This window comes from Cygnus atratus, chromosome 1, assembly GCF_013377495.2.
Source record: "Cygnus atratus isolate AKBS03 ecotype Queensland, Australia chromosome 1, CAtr_DNAZoo_HiC_assembly, whole genome shotgun sequence".
NCBI classification, from domain to species: domain Eukaryota; kingdom Metazoa; phylum Chordata; class Aves; order Anseriformes; family Anatidae; genus Cygnus; species Cygnus atratus.
The window spans coordinates 58,243,766-58,264,660 of NC_066362.1; the positions used below are offsets into that span (position 1 = coordinate 58,243,766).

General features: G+C 40.0%; 1 protein-coding gene across 3 annotated transcripts in view; it reads left to right on the forward strand.

The window, feature by feature from the left end:
* The first annotated feature begins 597 nt into the window (after nt 1-597).
* ALDH1L2 (aldehyde dehydrogenase 1 family member L2) overlaps nt 598-20,895 on the forward strand; it is a 34,764-nt gene continuing 14,466 nt past the window's right edge. Inside the window, exons 1-12 of one of the 3 annotated variants that reach the window (XM_035565466.2) lie at nt 598-771; nt 6,643-6,784; nt 9,044-9,278; nt 11,263-11,428; nt 12,301-12,402; nt 14,206-14,295; nt 15,698-15,832; nt 16,222-16,347; nt 17,743-17,834; nt 18,723-18,870; nt 19,607-19,726; nt 20,706-20,833. In XM_035565466.2, coding sequence (XP_035421359.1) covers nt 721-771; nt 6,643-6,784; nt 9,044-9,278; nt 11,263-11,428; nt 12,301-12,402; nt 14,206-14,295; nt 15,698-15,832; nt 16,222-16,347; nt 17,743-17,834; nt 18,723-18,870; nt 19,607-19,726; nt 20,706-20,833 — 1,535 coding nt within the window. In that variant the 5' untranslated portion in view covers nt 598-720. Of the gene's footprint in view, nt 772-4,979; nt 5,050-6,642; nt 6,785-9,043; nt 9,279-11,262; nt 11,429-12,300; nt 12,403-14,205; nt 14,296-15,697; nt 15,833-16,221; nt 16,348-17,742; nt 17,835-18,722; nt 18,871-19,606; nt 19,727-20,705; nt 20,834-20,895 lie in introns of those variants that run through there. The other 2 variants (XM_035565480.2, XM_035565469.2) reach the window with 2 other exon arrangements.

The window sequence follows — 20,895 nt, forward strand, 5'->3', positions numbered from 1 at the left end:
TGCGTATTTTCCCGATCTTCTCCATACCTGCAACAAGAAGATTTTGTCACGACTTTAGAAAGGTGTGAATGTCGAAAACTTTATGTTAACAGCTGACCTCAGAGGAGGTCAGGGAGGATTTTTTTAATTATTAAATAAATGAGCTGCTTTGCATATCCGGTGATGCTGGCAACAACACGGGTCTCCAGAATGCTGCCGATGCCCAGCACTGGCATTTTTGGAGTGACAGCTGATAACCTGCCTGGACCTTCCCCTCTCACCGCTGGTCCCAAGGCCACTGTGGCCCGGGGGTGGGTGACAGCCTCCAAAACCTCCTCCAGGCCTCGGGGGGCCCGGGCTCCCCTCACCACACGCCGCAATCCTCGGGGGGCTGCCCCTCAGGGGGTGCGTGGGGATACCGGGGGGTGGTGTGAGGGTACCGGGGGGAGTGTGGGGGTACCGGGAGGGAGCACCGGGGCCTTGCCGACCCCGCTGCAGGTGCGGGGCCTCCTCCGTGCACCCACCGCGCCCGGGCCCCGGGCGGGGGCGCGGCGCCGCGGCCGAGGCCGCCCGGGCTGGCGCGGAGCCAGCGGCATCGGCGCGGGTTGCATCAGACGAGGCGCTGCCGCCGCCGGTGCCGCCGGTGCCGGTGCCGGGGCTCGTCTTTCGGCTCGGCGGGGCCGGGGGTGGGGGGCGGGAGGGCGGAGGGGGGAGGCAGCCCCCCGGCGGAGCATCCGCAAGATGCTGCGGGCGGCCCCGCGGCTGCTGAGGACGATCTGCACCACGGGCGCGGTAAGCAGCCGGGGTGGGGGGGGGACGGGGACGCGGGGAGCGGGGAGCTGACGGGCTTGGGGGACGAGGGGCAGGGAGGGTCCGGGGGCAGCCGGGGGGCTCGGTGGGGGTGCGGGGCCGAGGGACCCCCCGAGCCCTGCCCGGGGCTGCAGGCCCCCCGCCCTTGGCTCCTGCCTCCGCCGGGCCCGGGGCTGCCGGCGGGGGCCTTGCCCTGCTCACGGCCTAAACTCCCCCGCGGCCCCCGGCGCGGCTTTGCGGGGTGCCGGGTTTGCCCCCAGCCCCGCTTCCCGTCCCGCTAAACGCACGGAGGGCGCAGCGCCCGCAAGCGCCCGCTCCGGGCTGTCCGGATGCCTGCCCCGGCCAGCTGAGGCTGGGAGAGGATCTCTGCTCCCCCGAGGAGCGCTCTTTGTCTGGCACAAGGACAGCAGTCCTCCGAAGGGCTCTGCGTGGGAAGGCTGGGAACGGAGGGGTTTAACGCGGGGCTTTGGGGACCGCGGTCAGCAGTGCCCGCAAGGGGAGTGAATGACCGACTGAGAGCGCGGTGCCCAGGGATGTGCGGGTGGGAGGGAGGGAGGGAGGCTCTACGGGAGGCTTCGGCTTGGGGCACTGGGATTTAGCACACGCAGGGGGATCCTCAGCAGAAAGCAAGCTTTCGAAGCAAGCAGGGTTTTAAATTCAGCCTTGAGAAGATGTAGCAATATTAAAATCTTCGCTAAATTCTTATAGAGAAGAAATAAAATGTTGTCATCTTTTTGACAGCAGTTACCAAACACTAGCCTTCAAGACATTTGGTTAGAAACTGATAACCCATTAACTGTTAGACATGCATATATACCCATGTACAAAAGAGGCGGTAACAGAAAATAGGTTTTAGCTATGAAATAAATATTCTTCTCTGCAAATGTCTTACAGCATTAGACTCTTATGAAGGAAGAAAATGCAACTCTTGGACTTGTCTTCCAATTTTAGGCAGTAGAACTTGAAAAGATAGTTACCAGCATTTGTCAGGCTGCTTCTCTATACGGTGCTTAATTCTACTGATTAATTTTATTTTGGATTAGGTGTTTTGAAGGAAAAAAAGAACCAGAATGGAAGCTAACAAAATGCTGCATTTATTTTAATGAGCTATTGTAGAATCAGTTCCAGCTCTGTATCAACAGATGGCACAGCCAGAATTTTAAAATTGGGAAATTAAACTTAAAGCTATGCGTTCATATTAGGGCAATGAAAAAAAGCTATGCTTTCATATCAGAGCAACATGATCTAGTGGGGGGTGTCCCTCCCTATGGCAGGGGGGTTGGAACTAGATGATCTATGAGGTCCCTTCCAACCCAAGCCATGAAATAAAAGTGGACTTTCAGACAATCTGAGCATTCAAGACAAGACTGCTTTACAAGTAGCCTTAAAGTTTTGTGACCTTTACCTTTATCTTATTTTCTCCATCTGAACAGGAAGCACTTGAGTCAGGAAAAGAGATTTTATTTCGAACTAGTCCCATGCATGTCAATCTGTGTTAAAATGTAAGCAAAATAGAAGGTTAAAGAAGAAGAAAAAGTTCAGACAAGGAAACCAACAGAATTACAGTAAAGTGAGCATCAACTTATCTGGTAGCACTGTCAGATTCACTACATTATTCTATGACTGGTGAACTAATAAAAAAGGTCAGACCTCTCTAAACCACCCGTGCTCCGTTGTTTCCCACAAGTAGGAATTGGGCATCCTTTCAAAAATAAAGCAAGAAATCCACAGTGATAATATATGACCATTAACCTTCCCAAGAAAAGAAATACATCTATTAATGAGTATCATATGTTCATAGTCAGCCAAGCAGCTGCAAAAGAAACCTGCCATAACCTCCTAACATCACTGATAGAAACAGTAACAAGCTTGATCTTTCTATGTGCTAGTGGTGATGATCCAGTACCCACCAAGCACATTATTCAACACGATTGTTTTGGTGTTCTTTAAGGAGCTCCTTTCTACGGCTTTATGACGAATGCTAGTGATCATATCCTGCCAAAATGTGCCATTTCATTAAGAAGGAAAACACCAAACTAGTTTCATTTCCCTGTAATTTTATAGAACATTCACTTATAATTGAGTGTCATGTCCATACTGAATTCTTCTAAAAGGTTTTCTCACTGTCACGGGTCTAACTCATCTGGCGTAAAAATGTTTGAGGAGAATTTCCAGAATAATACAGAGGGTGGCTATTAGATCTTCTACACTGAGCCAGTTGTCGATTTTCAAACGAGAAAAAATGAAGGACTGAATTTGTGGTCTGATCATGCAAGCCTCTCCACATATGGGATTTCTCCCACTGAACCCCACAGATATCCTGTGCATGGCTGACTTGTGGGTTTGGCACTTGCTTTCTGCTGATGACAGTGCATGTGTTAAGGCAAGACAAACAAACCACCACGTCTAAGCCAGATGTTAAAAATCACACAATGCACGTGTACCATTCATTGGAGAAAACGTGAGAATCGCTGGTCATAGCCCAGTTACAAGATCCGTCTTGCAATTGAAGGCAGTCTCCAACTGAGTAACTTTCTATTTGGGTGAGACCGCAGAGCTGATTTCTTGCCAGGCAATCTTTTTGTGCACTGCAGTTAGGATATGGGACTTTCTGAGTTAGCCCATCCGCAATCTTCTCAGTTTGGCCAGTTCTATTTTTAGGTCCTTTGGAAACTGTGTTCTCTCTTCTAACCATTTGTTCACTCAGCTCCATGATTAGCATGAATTAAGCAAGTGTAGCTTAACTGAAACTGTATTTACAGCAGCTCAGGATTTGGGAGGGGAACTGGTATGCAGTTCCATGTAATATGAGGATCAGACAGGGAAACATGAACTAAGAGTTAAGTTTAGGGATATAGGTTACCAGTGTCATTAACACTTCGTGAATAAGTGGAGAGAAAATAGCTCTTAAAGTGGTGGTACACGTGGACTGTAAATTACAAGATTGCCAAGTATCAGAAAAGTGCTTTTTTTTTTTTCAGCGAGTACTTTTAAAGTAATTTAAAATGGAGGTTGGATAAATCTGTAAAAGCAATCATACAACATTGCTTGTGGTGGCAGAGCACTGGATTTTTAGCTAAGGTCACTTCCAGTCTTGTGTTCTTACTGAGAGATGCTAGCAAAAGGATGAAAGTAGAATAAGTAACTTGTATCTGGACTGCCTTTAAATTTTTTTCAGTGTACTTGTTGGGCTACTGCTGTAAAGTAGTGCTGCACAGAGATCAGAGGATTTCCTACCATGCCAAACATGTTCAGTGAGCTCGCAGGTTAATCTTTCCCCAACTTGCCTGCTATACTTAAAACAATTAAAAGATTAGGAAAATCTGATGACTAATTTTTATAATGCAGCAGTGTTTCTGCTGTAAAAGTAAAGATACCGGTCACAAAGCATTGGGAATACAGTCTATCTGCATCCACTGGGCCTTGCTAGATAAACACTGCAAAGATAACTTGTGCTCTTTGAAATTCAGATCCAGGACTTCTTTACTAATGTCGACAAAATACTGGACGTATTTTAGGCATTACTACCACCAGTGCAGCGTTGGTTGGGAATATCGTCATTACCAGTCTCACAGAGGACGTTTACCAGCCAGCTGTGAAAATCTGATTTTGCAGCCCAAGTTATGTCCACCTTTGCAACTATTTATTACTACTGCAGTTGCAGGCATGCTGACTAATGCTGTAACACAGGGATAGTTTTGCTTATGCAGCTTCATTCTGAAGAAAAACACTGCCTCTGGAGACAAATAGTTATTTCCTACTGGTTTATATAAAAATGGTATGCATAAAATAACAAGCATGCTTCAATATTCCTGTAGTGGAGCCTACCATTTTGTAATGTCCTTTCCCTGAGACCGTCTGCACAACTGAACTGTAACTTGAAAACGGCAAAATTCATCCATAATATTTCAACTGTGAAATGAATTACATTGAAATGGATTGTGGTTTTGAGTAACCTGTTTTTCAGGACATTTCTGTTTGTCACAGAATTTGTCATTTGATCTGATGGGCAGTGCAGGTCACCTGGTGCCCAATTAATAACCCACTTCCTCAAGCCATCCTTATGTCCCAGCCTCCATAAGAAAGGGAAGAGAGGACGCAGGAGAAAAACCTGCAAGTGCCAACACACAGAACAAATACTGGTGGTCAAGACACTCAGACAGTGCCTCAATTCCTACGTATCGCTCTGAGCTCATGGCACCTCATTCAGTATAAATGGCAGTCCAAGTTCAGCTGGGAAAGATGAAGTTAAGGATGAAGGTGAGGACGTGGATTTATACTCTGTCCTTCATTCAGACCTCCTTTAGTGGTCCAAATCTAGGAATAGTTTCCATCTGACGCAGCTGTGGGGAAGGCAGGTTTTTTGTTTATTGTGTGCGGAGCTTTCCTTAATGACCAGGTCTGCCAGTGCATTTGTTTTTCAAAGGTTTCAGTCATAGCTGATGAAAAATGCAAAGGCAGCGCTTGCAAGGGCAGTTCCACACCATGCTCATTCCTGCACCCCTGCTGGACCTGCGTTAGGGCTTGTGGTGTTGCAATGAACTAGACCTGTGAATAGATCCAGTTAAGAATTAGCCACATTTTGTCAGGCCACTGACCACCTGTCTCCGTACCCTAATCCAATTCACCTTGCGGCCACAGGAATAATACTTCTGGGATAAAGAAGGTGGTAGGGGCAAGGGGCCAGAGGCAGGATGAAAGACGAGCACAAAGGCACCGAGGGACTCGGTGTAGTGATGGAACTCAGTAGGTCAGGTTGATGGTCGGACTTGATCTTGAAGGCCTTTTCCGACCTAGGTGATTCTGTGATACCGTGAGATTTTGGGTTATGTTGAAGAGCATTAATGTATTTGTAGTGTTCACAGTAAAACTCAATTGGTCTTGGAACAGTTTCAAAGTTGAGGTGGATTCACTGAAGCTGGGTTCTCCCCACCTTCCCTGTTCACACAGGGGCTACATCAAACCCAGAAAACGTACGCTGTGCTTCATCTGGCATGTTTCCTTGAAAGGGAAGGATTAAAATTAGAGTGTCCTCAAAGCTGGAGTCCTGCAGAAGACCATTCTTTAGATTTTGGGGAGTCTAAGGGAATTAGTACTTTTCTCAGCATGTGAAGAGCTTAAATAAAATAGCAGTAGGCGATTTTCTGTTATTATAGTAGTGCTGTGATTCTGACTGTCCTAAAAATCAAAAGTTGGGGCAGTTATTGGCACCTACTCGGTCTAAAGAAGTGTAAAAGCGTGTATCCACTGTACTGATGAGCAGACATGGAAGGCAGGGGAAGTCCAGCAAGGGAACCTCATGTTTAGTGGTATTTCTGTGTAGGAGGATCAAATGGATGATCTCTGCTTTTAACTTGGCAGGAACAATGCAAGCTTGTCTTCTTCGTCTATTCATATTAACCACAAATTGTATGCCACCATCTAATTATATAGATTTAGAGGGCATGTTCCAGACACCTAAATTATGCCTAAAAAAACTGTTGTATGTACCTGTTTCAAAAATATTTTTGTATTTCATATCATGTTAGTTATGACTAGGAACAGGGTCATAGAGCCTGTTATGCCTCTTATAGAGTGAAGTGAGTTTGTCTAATAAAAATTATGAGAAACCAATATAAACATCAGTGGCAATATCAAATGACACTTATGCTCAGTGTGTTCTCATTTATTTATTTCTGAGAGATTAACAATAGGTAAAAAATTGATTATTTTTTCTCCAAAGGCATTTGCGGTAGAGAGGTTGTTGCATTTTAAATCAAAAATGTTGATCCAAAAAGAGCAAGAGAGAAACATAAACAGCAACATATATACTTTGCATCCTATAACATGGTTTGTTTTAATTCTTTTGATCAGGCTTATCAGAATAAGCTAAAGCTAGCCCTTATAGGTCAAAGCATTTTTGGACAAGAAGTTTATAACAAGCTGAGAAAAGAAGGCCATAAAGTTGTGGGAGTATTCACAGTGCCTGACAAGAATGGACAAGCTGATCCTTTGGGTAAGTGTAACCCTAATCTAAATGCTAACTTACAGACATACATAACAAACTTGCCTTGTCGAGAGAAGAAGATGTCTATATGGGAATGACTTGCATATTTTGCCTTTATTACACTGAATTCAGCACAAGAACTATGCTTAAATGAAAACACAAGTCCCAGAACCGGTTTGACCTTCTTAATTAAATCAGTATTTAAAACTTCTCTAGCCACGCAGGGCTATACATTGTGATATTGAGAAAATAAATTAATCTGTGCATCTTATTTGAATGTACATCCTAAAGGTAATCATCTTGAACTAGATCTGTATCTTAACAATATGCAAAATATGTAAAAGCAGGTTCAAGGAACAGTCCAATAGGCTGCATTAGCTCCAGACTCGTTCCCTTTTCTGGAGAAGAAGCAAATAGCTGCTGAGCCTGTACTCAAGCACAAATGTCTGTCGCCTGTTTCATGGTGCTGTCTGGGACACTCAAGGCATGGAGCCAAGACTGTTTATCCCTGGCTTCCTGCCCTTTCTGACAAGCTTGTAGGCAGCAGTGCACCTGCAGAGCCTATTTCTCTTCCACCTGGACTATGGAAAACCCACTGAAAAAGGTAGAAGAGGCTTTGCTCTCCCTTTTTACAATGCCATGATGCATAATGATTTTCTGGACTTTCTAAACAAACAGTTGCTGGGCAGGTATTCAGAACTGTACTTGTGCAACAGAACATAGTGTGATGAAGAAGCTTCTTTGGTATCACTATCTGAATTGTAACTTTCTCTTATTTTTCAGTGCTGTGAAAATGGTGAGTTAATAGGATTAGCAAATGTAAGTGCCAGAAAGGAATTTACTTTTATGGATAATCAGAAATTAAAATTACATTCCATGAGCTGTCTCAAGCGTCTCTTCTGCTTTTTTATTTTGGTCAGGTCCTGACATGTTTTTCCAGAACTCTTATAAGGGAAGAATTAAACATAAATTTTGCTTACTTGGGCTATGGCACTCCCAAACTAGCACATAGTTCTCAAGTTTATTATATTCTATAACCCCACCTCTTTAAAAGAGTTAATCACACATTGGAAGAATTACAGGAGGTAAGTATTAGTTTAGAAAAAGACAATTTAACCATCCAGCTCTGGAGGCATATCATAATACTTGGTTGTATTACACAGACTATTACTATACAATTAAACTAGCAGACGGAACACAGCAACTCTTCCACTGATTTCAGTCATGGCCATTTTAACTAAGCTGTGGAATGTTTATTGTTCTCCTAATGTTTTGTTGCTTTTTACTTCCTGATGATCCAAACAGCTGAAGACTCACGTGAAGTTGGCTAATGTTTCTATATCCTCAGTCAGCTATGATTTTTATTTCTAAAAGCAATTGCAGTGCATGCTAACTTCCAGTGCACAGTATGGAGTGATACTTAAGTATTTACTTAAGACCTAAGTTGGTTGGCTAAAGATGCTTCAGGTCAAACTCAAGATTCAATTTCAGATACAAAAAAGAGGAAGGAAGTACAAAAACGTGTTTCAAAATAGAAATTAAATTAGGTAAATTGTCCGTACCTCTTCTTGTCTTCCCTTTTCTTGCAATTACACATCCAACTCAACAGCTGTAGAGTTCGACTCCACTGTCCTCCCTGTGGTGGGTTGTGAAGCAAATGCACAATGGAATTTATAAAACATAAAAATTTTCTCTGCAATTAATGCAGTTGCTTTTTGTCAGCTTTCAGCCAAATTTTGGGTGTAGTTGTGTGTCACACAGATAAATGGAAACAGATCCAGAAATCACCAGTAAACAGAATTTTGAAGAAATAACTGAAGGCCACTAGCATCTGTTAATATATGAGCCACATGGCAAGATGCTACTGAGATGAGCATGTAGTAATATTCACATACAAATTGCTGAAATGTAAACTTAAGCTCTGCTAAACCAAACCAGTTGCAGGCAAATGTAATGATTGGACAAGAAATGAAGTGTCATTATTTAATAGTCAATGACATTCATCAATCTCTTCTGCTTTCCATTGTACTTATGAGCCAGGCCAGAAGAGTGAACTTAAAAGTTGAGAAGGACACAAGCTGTAGGAATGAGAATCAGTGACAGAATTAATAAAATATATTCAAGCACAAAGTTTTCTTTAAACACCATACAGAACAGTACAAAGGGCTCTATGTATTGCATTTCATGATCTGAGTTGTCTTGCCATATCTCATTTGAACTTTTAACAAAAGACTGTGAATTAACAAAAAAAATATTCTCATCCCTCAGCACTGGCAGCAGAGAAGGATGGCACTCCTGTTTTTAAGTTTCCCAGATGGAGAGCTAAAGGCAAGCCTATCCAGGAAGTAGTTGCAGCCTACAAATCCGTTGGAGCAGAGCTAAATGTCCTTCCGTTCTGTACACAGTTCATCCCTATGGATGTTATTGACTGCCCAAAACATGGCTCAATTATTTACCATCCATCCATCCTACCACGGCACCGAGGAGCTTCTGCAATCAACTGGTAAGTTTTTGCATGCCGTTCATCAAAACTACATCTATGTCCTGGTGGGATGTTGGGCCAGACCCATTACTCATGTAATTGCTGACACATTTCTGTTGACTTGCAACTGCTCTGAAGCAAGTTCTGTGAAGCAGCTGAGTATTTGGATCATGAATTGCTCTTCATACCTGAGATTCAGCATGATTTTAACTGCAAGTGCAGCTGTTATTCTGGGAAGATCAGTGATGTGATCTGTCCGTTCATATATTTTACTCACATAGGTAACTCAACAGTATGTAGTTTCCATAGGCAGGACAGTACCCTCACAGTTCATCCCCTTCAAACACTAGATAACTGTCTACAGAGACATGACAGAGCCTAAGATTTCACAGAAAAGAAAGAAAGAGAGAAAACAATCTACAAGAAGAAAAGTTTATCCTGCTATCATCCTGAGCAATGCACAAGGCTATATTCAAAGTGTTATTGTGAAAGAACTACCCTGCAATAATGAACACAGTGGACTCAGATCTAGCATTCCTGTGAAAGCAGAAACGTTCCTATCATAATGTTTAAATTCAACAAGAAATTGTCTAAATATGAAGAAACAAATTAAAAATAATTGCGCAGGTAGCATGGTGATTATTTAAAGATGTATTGGGGAACAGTGGGAATTAGGCATGACTAAGGGACACCAACCACAAAGGTTCTAAGCCACTGAGGGTTCCTCACTCCATCAGTTACAGCCTCTTCCAGCTGCTGCCACTTTGTTATGAGCAACTATTTGCAGAGGGAGATGGTGCACAGGGGAAGGAGCTCACGGTAATTCTCATCTTGTTGTCTACTCAGCATCAGCGGCATTTGCCCACATTACTTTCTTCTTCCTCAGTACAATGCTGAGGACACGTACTTCTCACCAGGGTGCTCTTTCTGTATTTTTAGATAATATAAAACAGATGAGATGCTGCTTAAATGTGTGAAAGATCTTACATGGACTACCCAAATTTTTGCAAATTTTCATTTTTGATGTAACTGCTAACTTCTCCAACTGTCTTCAGAGTTTTTTCTTCTTTTGCTCAAATGCATGTTTTTTTCCTTTTAATAATGTAGTTTTCAGTGTTTATGTTGTGAATTTTCATGTGTATAAGTCAGATCTCGAATGATCCTGTCACAACATGGACTGCCAAGGGAATATTTATATGATATATGTCTTACAGAATATGGCATTGGTGTTTGCATGCATACATATTGTTAAAAGCATGCAGAAAAGTTGTGTCTCTTCACTTCTGGTTGCTTGCTTAAGCACTTTGGTTTGATTTTCCATCATTCTGAGGCACCTGCAGCTCCAACAGAGAACCAGAAAATCTATGTAGCTGAAGTTCCCTTCAAGTTTAGAGAGATCCTGAGCTGATGTAAATCAGCGTAGGTCTGCAGTATGAGCAGTGCTATGTTCATGCACACTAGCTGAGAATCTGGCTGGACATAAATTCCCCCACTGACTTTTCCTTAAACAGTTACACATTCCTGCTTTCTTAAGCGTCCATCATTTTTCACTCTCACTTTAGCTCTTTTTCAGCTGTGGGACAGCTGTACTTCCCTTGCTGACCTACAGATAAGCTTTGAAGCTTTGCTAGTTACTGTAAACTATTAGGAATTATTTAGAAAATATACTGTCTAGATACTTCCATCTTTCAAACTGTGTCACAACTATTGCATACCTTTTGCTCTATGTGTCTTATCACTGATAATACACTTAAAATATCACAATGAACTGTGTGATAAATGCTTTGGATTCAGTTGCAGCCTTTCTTATGTCACTCTGGGGAAATACGCATCAATAGTATCAAAACTTTGGGTACCCGGCTATGAAACGAGCAATGAAACTGGGGGTAAATACCGCTGGAATTTTCTTTTCTGCGTAAAGCAAATAAATATGTAACAAAAGAATGGATATCCCTGACTGCTTTCATACTGTCTGTATTTACTGTAAGGTTTCTTTTACCTCCAGGACTTTAATTCAAGGAGATAAGAAAGCAGGATTTACAATTTTCTGGGCTGATGATGGTTTGGACACCGGACCAATACTTCTGCAGCGAGAATGTGACGTTGGCCAAAACGATACCGTGGATGATCTGTATAACCAGTTTCTCTTCCCAGAGGGAGTAAAGGCTATGGTATGTTTACCTGTATTAAATATCAACATTTTAAAATGAAAAGAATAGCATCTGCTGGAGTTTGAAAAGAAAAAGAAAGGAAGAGGAAGTACAAAATGCATAAATTTGGTAAGACAGAGGTTGTGGTGTTCAGATGAATTTTAGAGTTTAGAGGAGCTCTGCTGCTTCACAACAGCTGAGGAGGTTGCCTGAGAATATTTGTTGCTGGCAGTGGGCAGAGCATATCCTGTTTCTGCAGAAGGCAACAGGTCAGATTTGTCTTGAGTGTAGCTCTTCCACAGACTTGAATGTTTTTACAAGGTGAAAATTTTTACAGGCTTACAGAGAACAGAAAGTTAGGGGTGAGGCTGAAGAGAAAGGAGGGATGGTGTTTAAAGTTCACAGCCTTGGTGGACTGGCTTTGGACTTTGTATACATGTCCTTTTTTCTGTTTTGCTCTGTTTTGTTTTAAAATGAAGAAAAGAAAATACATAAAAATACTCAACATGGATCATTAGAATTGGTTTTTTTTCTCCCTATTTTAATGTAGAGAAATATCTTTTTGCAGAAAGAAAAAGGAAAGAGATGAATGCAAACATATAGAACTTCATTCTGTGCTTAGCTAAGTTCTGGTCCTGCAGAATTTAGGCAGCTGCTATTTGCATGGTAACTAGGCACTCCAATCAAATTTCTAAGGCTATTTTTTTGTCAAAGAAGTTGAAGTATATATGTATGTTAATCAGTGCAGTATTGGTTCCCTAGATTTTGGAAAATCCAAGTTTTAAAAAGAAACCTATTCTTGTGGAAGAAAGTCTTCTGCAGTCAGTCACAAGTATGACTGAGTTCAAAAAGGGAAACCAAGCTAACATTAAATCTGTTACTTTTTTACTTAGGTGGAAGCTGTACATCTAATTGCTGATGGTAAGGCACCTCGTATACCTCAGCCTGAAGAAGGGGCAACATATGAAGGGATCCAGAAAAAGGAAAATGCAGAGGTAGTGTTAAATAACGCTATGGTTATCTACCGCCTATCTCTAGAAAAGTTGTTTCTAATTCGTATTTCAATAGTAGTGACGTGAAATTAATATAGGTTTTAACTCAATTATTTCCTCATCTCATATTTCTGGGATGGAGCCCCAGGTTAAGTTCATATTGCCTGCCAGCAGTTACATATATATAGAAACTTGATGACCTATTTGAGATCATCTACAAATAGCTAGATAGCAGCTGCGCCTTCAGTGACTGCTTAATACATTACCATACCTTTAAATACAGCAATGAATGGAGATAGTTTGTTTACCAACAATCCATGCTATATTCTCTACCAGAAATAGGTCTGATGTTATGAAAAATAAGTGTTGGCACCTACCAGAAAAACAAACAAATAAACAAGGAGGTCTCATAAACAAACAACATATTTTTAAAAATAAATAAAAAATAATAATAATGCCCATGCCCTGGAGCATGGGCAACATATACTATATAATTATCCCTACTGCATTAGCTAGGTCTTCTTTGTGGTTGGGAAGGCCACCATAAAATGATAGTGAACACTGCCTGTAATACCCTCTTTTCCTTTTCTAGACCATTGCAGAAGTTTAAAAGAAAAAAAAAAAGTGAAAATATTACCAACAATTTCAGTCTCTTGTCCTTGGTGAACATACTCCTTTTCACCTGAAATTTTAATGCTTTTTTATCATATCACAATTCCTGACTTAGCTTAGACACAAATAGCTTTTCATATGGATATTTTTAAGTGTTCTGACCTTATGTAACAGTTATGGACCAAAATTTTGGGGTGCCCATGTGCATACTGACCCCATATGTAGGAACTAGCAGAACAGCTGAAGAGGTTACTGCTTTTGACTCCTAGCTATTCTAAAATGTCAGCGGAAAGGAGCTGATCAAGGGGAACTTTCATGTCATTATTGAAATTACAGGGAAGAATGAGAATGAGGACCTAACAAATGTAAACAGTACATGCAAAACTGCAGTGAATTCAAAGATTCATAGTGCCTTATAATTTTTAATGTATTTATTTAAATTGTATGTGTTGTCCAAATGCTGTATTCATCCCTTAAATATAGTATATAAGGAACTCCCCCGGATTGAACTAGTTTAATGTCCTGGTTTGAAAACTATTCTCATTGGCTTATAACTTGCTTCTAAATACTCCTTGTGCTTTAACTAAGAAAGACACTTGAGATTTGTTATTTAATAGATATTCTATTACTTTAATTCATTTCATACATATACTCATGGTACTTGCAAAGATAAAGCAATACATTTTCCCTAGTGTTACATTTTAAATATATATGACATTCTTTACAAAACATTATTTCCTTTTTCCTCAAGGTCTTGCAGGAACTGCAAGTTTTAGTAGAGATTCCATTTATGAAACAATTTATAAAGGGTTAGTAAATGATTAGTCAGTATTTTAATAAAAGTTTTTAAAGAACTTAGGAACCAAGCAATAAATAGACCATGTTCAGCAGAAGATGTTACCCTGACATATGCTACTTATATTTATACAGCGTTTAGTAAATTTGTTAATCATAATATTAATTATTTATGAATGAATACCTAGTAGCAAGAGTTATGTATTCATTACATTAGTGTAAGAAGGAGAGTCTGTGGAAAGATAAAGGCTGCACTGATCTTTCTGTATTAGACCAGACCCTTTCTGTGTTCTTAACACTTGAAAAAAAGGGGGTGTGTGGTATGCAGCTTGGAAAACCTTAGTAACTTGATTTATAACTAAATAGAGAAGAATTAGCTGGCATGTCTTGACTTCCTAGATCTCCTGGGATCAACCTGCAGCAGCTTTGCACAATTGGATCCGAGGGCATGATAAAGTACCTGGAGCGTGGGCAACAGTAGATGGCCAGGTAAGCTCCGTAAATTCGGTACTCTATTTGTGACTTTTTTATTACAAAAGCTAAAGGTGTCTACATACAGGTGAATACAAATTTGAGTTATGTTGGAGTAGCTCTCATTTGGTTATTGTATATTTTGTATATATCTAGAACAGGCACGTGAACGAATACACAGAACACAGTAGGTAACATTTTTATGATAGGTGCATTTAATTAAAAGAAGGATAAGAGCAGTATCTGAAAAATAGTATGAATAGTACAAAGCAGTAAAAAGCAAGGGTAGAAGCAGACAGTGCCAGTCGTTTAGGGAAGTAGGTATGCATTACAGTGTAACAAAACCCATGCTGTACAGTGGGCAACATCACAATATAACAGCAGAATGAAACACTGAGCAACTGAAATAACAACAACAACAACAAAGTATTTTTAAAAGATATTTGGTCCTAGGAATATTAGAATCATTTGTAGAATTAAACTTATCTAATTTAATCCCAAAACAACTACTTCCTTTCCACGTTGCAACTTTTCAATACTTAAAGGGGGTTTGGAGAAAAGATGGAGAGTGACTTTTTGCTCAGTTAGATAATGACAGGAAAAGGGGGAATGGTTTTAAACTAAAAGAGGGGAGATTTAGGTTAGAGGTTATGAGGAAATTCTTCACTCAGAGGGTGGTGAGGCACTGGAACAGTCTGCCCAGAAAAGCTGTGGATGCCCCATCCCCAGAGGTGTTCGAGGCCATGTTGAACGAGGCCCTGGGCAACCTGATTTAGTGGGTGGTATCCCTGCCCATGGCAGGGGGGTTGGAACTGGATGATCTTTAAGGTCCCTTCCAACCATTCTGTGATTCTGATTCTATTCTATATTTTAAAACCATTACACATTTGATCCGCATTTTACTTGCATAAAATATTTTAAAGTCACATTTACTGGGTATGATGTCCAAATTTTGTTACTTAACTATTAGCCAGCTGTTGTTAGTCTGATCCAAAAGCCTGGCTCTGCCCTAATATTGAGGGACTGATTTGAGAGCCCAGACAGAGCAAAAGAGGCTAACTGAGAGGCAACATTCAGCATTTCCAGCCTGCAGGCAGATCAGGACTCCACCACTCACATTCAGGCTTCTGCTGGTCTCTCACTTTGGACATGCACTGACAAAAATTGTTTCCCTTTCTGCATTGATTGAGTCTTGCACAATGTTACAGCTAAGCAGCTTTGCAGGTTTAGGCAGCTTGCAAAGTTTTACATGTCCTGGGTTGTAAAGATACAGAAATAATGTTATAACATGTTTTCCATGTGTAGTTACTTATATTTTACTACTTTATATTACATTAAAGCTTCCAAACAATATCACTTCATCATTAGGATTTTTGAGCATGTTTAGAGTCTATGTACGTTTAAATCCCTTTATTTTTAGGTGGTTACATTTTATGGATCATCATTACTTGATGCTTCGGTGCCTGCTGGACAAGAGCTGGCAATAAAAGGTGCTTCAAGACCTGGACTTGTAACCAAGAATGGCCTGGTCATTTTTGGTAACGATGGGAAGATGGTAAGTGCTCATCCTCGCACACATGAGTATGGATGGAATAAATTAGCAAGAAGTGCAGGTAGCGTGGAATTGTTATGCTATAAAAATTGAGCTGCAAATGGTAGCGAATTTGTTTGGAGCTTAACAGTCCTCTGCGATCCTAGAGAAAAGACATTCATGTTTTGCCTCAGACTAAATCCATATTCATTTTCAATGGATTAAAGTATATTAATGCTAAGGGAGAATCTGAAGACAAGTAGGAAAGACCTGTTAAATTACCTGTATCATAACAGCTTTCCTATAAGCCATTTATTTTACTATTTCCATGACCATATTAATACCTGAAAACTCTCCACACAATGACATCTTGCCTTCCAGATAATTTGAAGTCATATCCCCTCATTTTTCAGGTACTAGTGCGAAATCTACAGTTTGAGGATGGAAAAATGATCCCTGCATCTAAATACTTCTCTGCTGATGAAGCAACTGCCCTGGAACTTACAGAAGAGGAAAAAAGGATGGCAGAAGATATTAGGGTAATTTAATAAACTGTTTTAGTAGTATGTTACTTCAGACAAAAACATTAGGTACTTCTCATTATAAGGAAGGCATATCTTTTATTTAACCATGAAAATTGTTTTTTGAAGAGTATGGGGTCAAATCTTTAGTTATTGAAATTAATTCTGATGGATGTGAGAATTCACTAGAATATGCAAAAACTTACACATAACCCTATCAAATTTTCTTTCAGATACAAGTGATACAAAGACAGTGATCACAGGGTCAGTTATGGTAAATGTTTGTGAATGGTGAAGGTGGGAGTGAATGTAGAGTGAGGAGAAACAAAAGGACATTTGTCTCACAACAGTGAGATTTTCAAGACCTTGACAGTTCTGAGATCCTTTCATCACAGTGGTAGTACTCACTTGGATGCAGTCTGAATGGCTCTTGTGGACAAGCTCCAGGGAGTCTAGGAACAGCAGGCCGAGAGAGAAAAGCAGCAGTTTTCTACCTCTACCTTTGTGCTGTCTTCTGCCACAACCACACACAAGAGGCTACCTTGCAGAGGGGTGTGGCAATGGGGCAGCTGGAGCAGAAATCTCTCAAGGCCAGAGAGGCACCTTGCTGCCCTCTTGCACAGTCTTCCCCTCTGTAATGAGTGTCATGTGCTTAGATTGAAGCCACATTGGTGATTAGTTTGGGTTTCGTACCAGAGCAACTGAATCACAGATGTCTTCCCTTCTGCTAACTCTGCCAGTAACTTTTGGCACAAGTCAAGCAGCTTGATGCACTGATGTTTTAAACTGCTGCTCCAACATTACCTTGAACCTGCTTGCCAGCAACTAAAATACTGCCTGGAGCTATTGACTGAGACAATAGCTAAAAGAAAGATGAACTCAGGTCACGAGCCGCTGACTCCGAAACTTAATTATAATTAATTGAAATTTCATTCTACCAGTTATTTCACCTTTCACATTAGCAGAAATGTCCATCTCATGCATGCAGCTTAAACTACTTCTCAGGTCTGCCCAGCTGCCAGAAATTCCACCCATCCAGTCACAAAGTTCTCCAGGCTATCCCCACCTCTGCTGATAGCACATTCTATAATGCAGCAGGAAATTATTATTTGGAGAAAAAGGCCTTGAAAAATGGGCCTGACAATTACTACCATTGTACCAGGTTGTGTGCCTCATTAAGTAAAATTATTATGAATGAAATAATTTTTTAATGATAATTATGCTGAATATTTTATTGGCTAACATGAAGTCTATAGAAAGTTCCAGATCCTCTTAAAATGTTTTTCTGTTTTAGAATCCTATGAAATAATATACTTTGTAGGCATAGATACCTTATAAAATACCACTTGATAAATACTTCTTGCAATTAGAGGATTTTTCATTATTGTCTCCACAATTTTTGTTTATTATTAGGCCATTTGGAAAGGAATTTTGAGCAATATTGCTGTAATTGAGGATTCCACAGACTTCTTCAAATCTGGAGCATCCTCTATGCATGTTGTCAGGTAAAAAACTATTCAAAACAACAAAATTTTGAAGCAAAAGTTAGTGGAAACAGTGTTGTCATGGTGCTTTTAAGTCAGGGTTGATAGAGCAGTGTTCAAAAAAAAAAAAGATTTGTCCATTGTATTTTCTAGTACTCTTTAACTATCTCCTTTCCTACCTTTGAAAATATTACAGGGTTCTGTTCCCAAAATTAGGAGTTATTGATGTAATCCTGCTCTTTGCATTCAAGCAAAGTTCCCTGTAACTTCAGGAACATAGCCATATGGGGAAGAATGGTGGTGCCCAAACCTGTCTGAATGCAGTGACAGGTATCTCAAGAGCAGGAGGCTGATTTGGCAAAGAACTCCCCAGAAGGAAAGAGGAGCCAGCTCTTTTAGAGAAAGGATTCAGCCCATGCATATAAGTGCACAGAGTTCATGTTGTGTTGGGTCTCCTCAGTTAAATTCTTTTTGCAAGTCAGATATTCCAGGCCATAAAATAAGACCAGCATTTCAGTGTTGGTTTCTTGTTTGTTTTTGTTTTTAACAAAATGATTGTTGTCCTTATTACTTAGCAGTCTCATAGAGTTCTAAATTTCCTCCATGTATGGGTAGTCTCATATGCTGTTTTATCAATCAGTACATGTTATTTGTCATTTATTTCCAAAAGTTTATTCGAGAATATTCCAAAACTCACATCTTCTTTTCCATAACACCCCCAATTAACCCAAGGGATTTCAGTAAAATGTACAACAGCAGTGTCATTGTTCTCAAAGAAACACACACACGTATATTCACATGCATACAAACCGGTAGCCAGTTTTGACTCCTTTTCAACTTACAATGATTTGTTTATCTGAATAGTTCTTCCATTTGTAATTCAACTTATTATTTCTTTAAAATCTTCAGAATGCTAGAAGAAATCAAACAGAAATATAGTGGGCTTCAGCTACAGAATGAAGATGTGTATATGGCCACTAAGTTTGCAGACTTTGTTCAGATGGCTGTCAGAAAACTCAGAGGAGAGGACAAAGAAGAAGAATTGGTCATTGATTATGTAAGACCTTTTATTTTGCCTTCATTGCTTACTCTTTATTGTTTTTTGGGAAGATAGACAATGCATTTTCCTAGACTGTTTGCTGGCAGAAATACAAGTATTTGGTCATGCAAACTATTTGTAACTGTTCCCTCCCCCCCAAGTTTTATGTATTTACATTTTGGAGTGGAAGTATGTATGTAACATCATTTACAATGTTATACAAACTGTGAGATCAAGAACGCACGTTAGAGTAGCTCTCACATGTGCAAATATTCCTGCCTCCCCTGCTCTGTCCTGCCAGTATGCCTCAGTCAGAATGGTTCTAGACCTTCTGCAGTCCTGAGGCAAGCTGTGCTAGGTTTTTCTCTTAAGTGTTGATTGAAAACTTTGTGTGAAGGGAGGATAGTGTATTTCCTGAAGTCATTAATCAAGACAGAATTACCTGAATTTGGGAATTACATGTTCATTTCAAGTCCACTGGGACCAGCCTTAACCAGGGTTTAGTATTTTTTAGCCATAGAGATCCAATTATAAACATTATGGAAATCTGCTTCACTGTCTCTGAGTATGGGCATTGGTGTTAATGGAGAATATGATTTCAATTTCATTTTATTTTTTTGGTCATTCCTAACAGCCATATATACATCCTAAAATGTGGGTGGATGTTGGCTGTACATACCAAAAGCTTGTTAAGCTACATTAAAATCTTAATTATTAAAAAGTCAAATTAATATCTTATTAATTTTGCTCTTAGGTTTCAAAAAATGTGAACAACATGACTGTGAATATGCCATACCAGTGTTTCATAAATGGTCAATTTATAAATGCTGATGATGGAAAAACATACGACACCATAAACCCAACAGATGGATCAGTAAGTAATTTTTAAGTATAATCAATACCAGTTTATTTCAATTTCTTTGCCTACAAAAAATCTAAAATATCAAATATTGCCAAGTTCAAAATCATAAATACATTAAAGAACCTCTAGAAATAATTTTAAATTTCAATTTACTTCTCAATTTGTATATTCTACAGTTTTTGCATTTCAATCAAGTTGCACATTAAAAATAACCCAATTCCACTTCAACTAGTATGTCAGTCTCCCTGCCCAGCTCTATGGTTTACCTTGTTTACATTCTTGTTTAGCTTTGCAAACAAAAGCTGCTGAAGATTACTTGCTAAAGAAGTATTTCTTTTAGAATATTGTATATTTTTTTTGTCAGTCATCAACAGTTTTTGTTTTATTTACAAAGCTTATGTCTTAGGGCAAATGTGACTTTAAAATATCCCATTAAATTCCCAGTTAGAAAGATGACTTCTCAACAGGAAAATAGAGTTCTGCTTCGTCCTCTCAAAAACACTGAACATTGGTTGAATGACTCAGAATTATAAATAAGTGCTGCTGATGCCCTTGTATGCCATTTAATTCTGGAGTAACTGAATTCTGCGGAAATCAATACCACAAATGTCACTGTCATCAGAAGCCAGATTCTGGTACTTTTTTTTAACTCCATAATGGAATGGAATAAAAATCATAGCAATTCTGTGTTAGGATTTACAATGTATATATTGGTAGAACACAATCATCATAAAACACTGTGTGTATATCAGGGAGACAATGTGCCTTGATGTAAAGAAAGATGCAGGAATCAGAGTCCCTGCACTGTCCTCCAAATTCAGCCACCATCAGCTGTATCCGAACTTCTTGCAGCATGATTCACCCATGACAAGTGATGGGCTTGACAATATTGATTATTTGCTTATACCCTATCAAGAAGTTTAGGAGGAACAAGTTACACACAGCATAGTAGCCTTTCAGTCTGAACTAACACATCGCTACCTTTTGACAGATAATAGCCAGTGTATCTTCTGCTTCATTGGCTGATGTTGACAAAGCAGTGGCAGCAGCAAAAGAGGCATTTGAAAATGGTGAATGGGGAAGAATGAATGCAAGGGAAAGAGGGCGACTCATGTACAGGTATGTAAAGAACAGGTTTTTGTTTGTTTCATTTTAAAAAATCATGTTGTTTTATTCCTCTG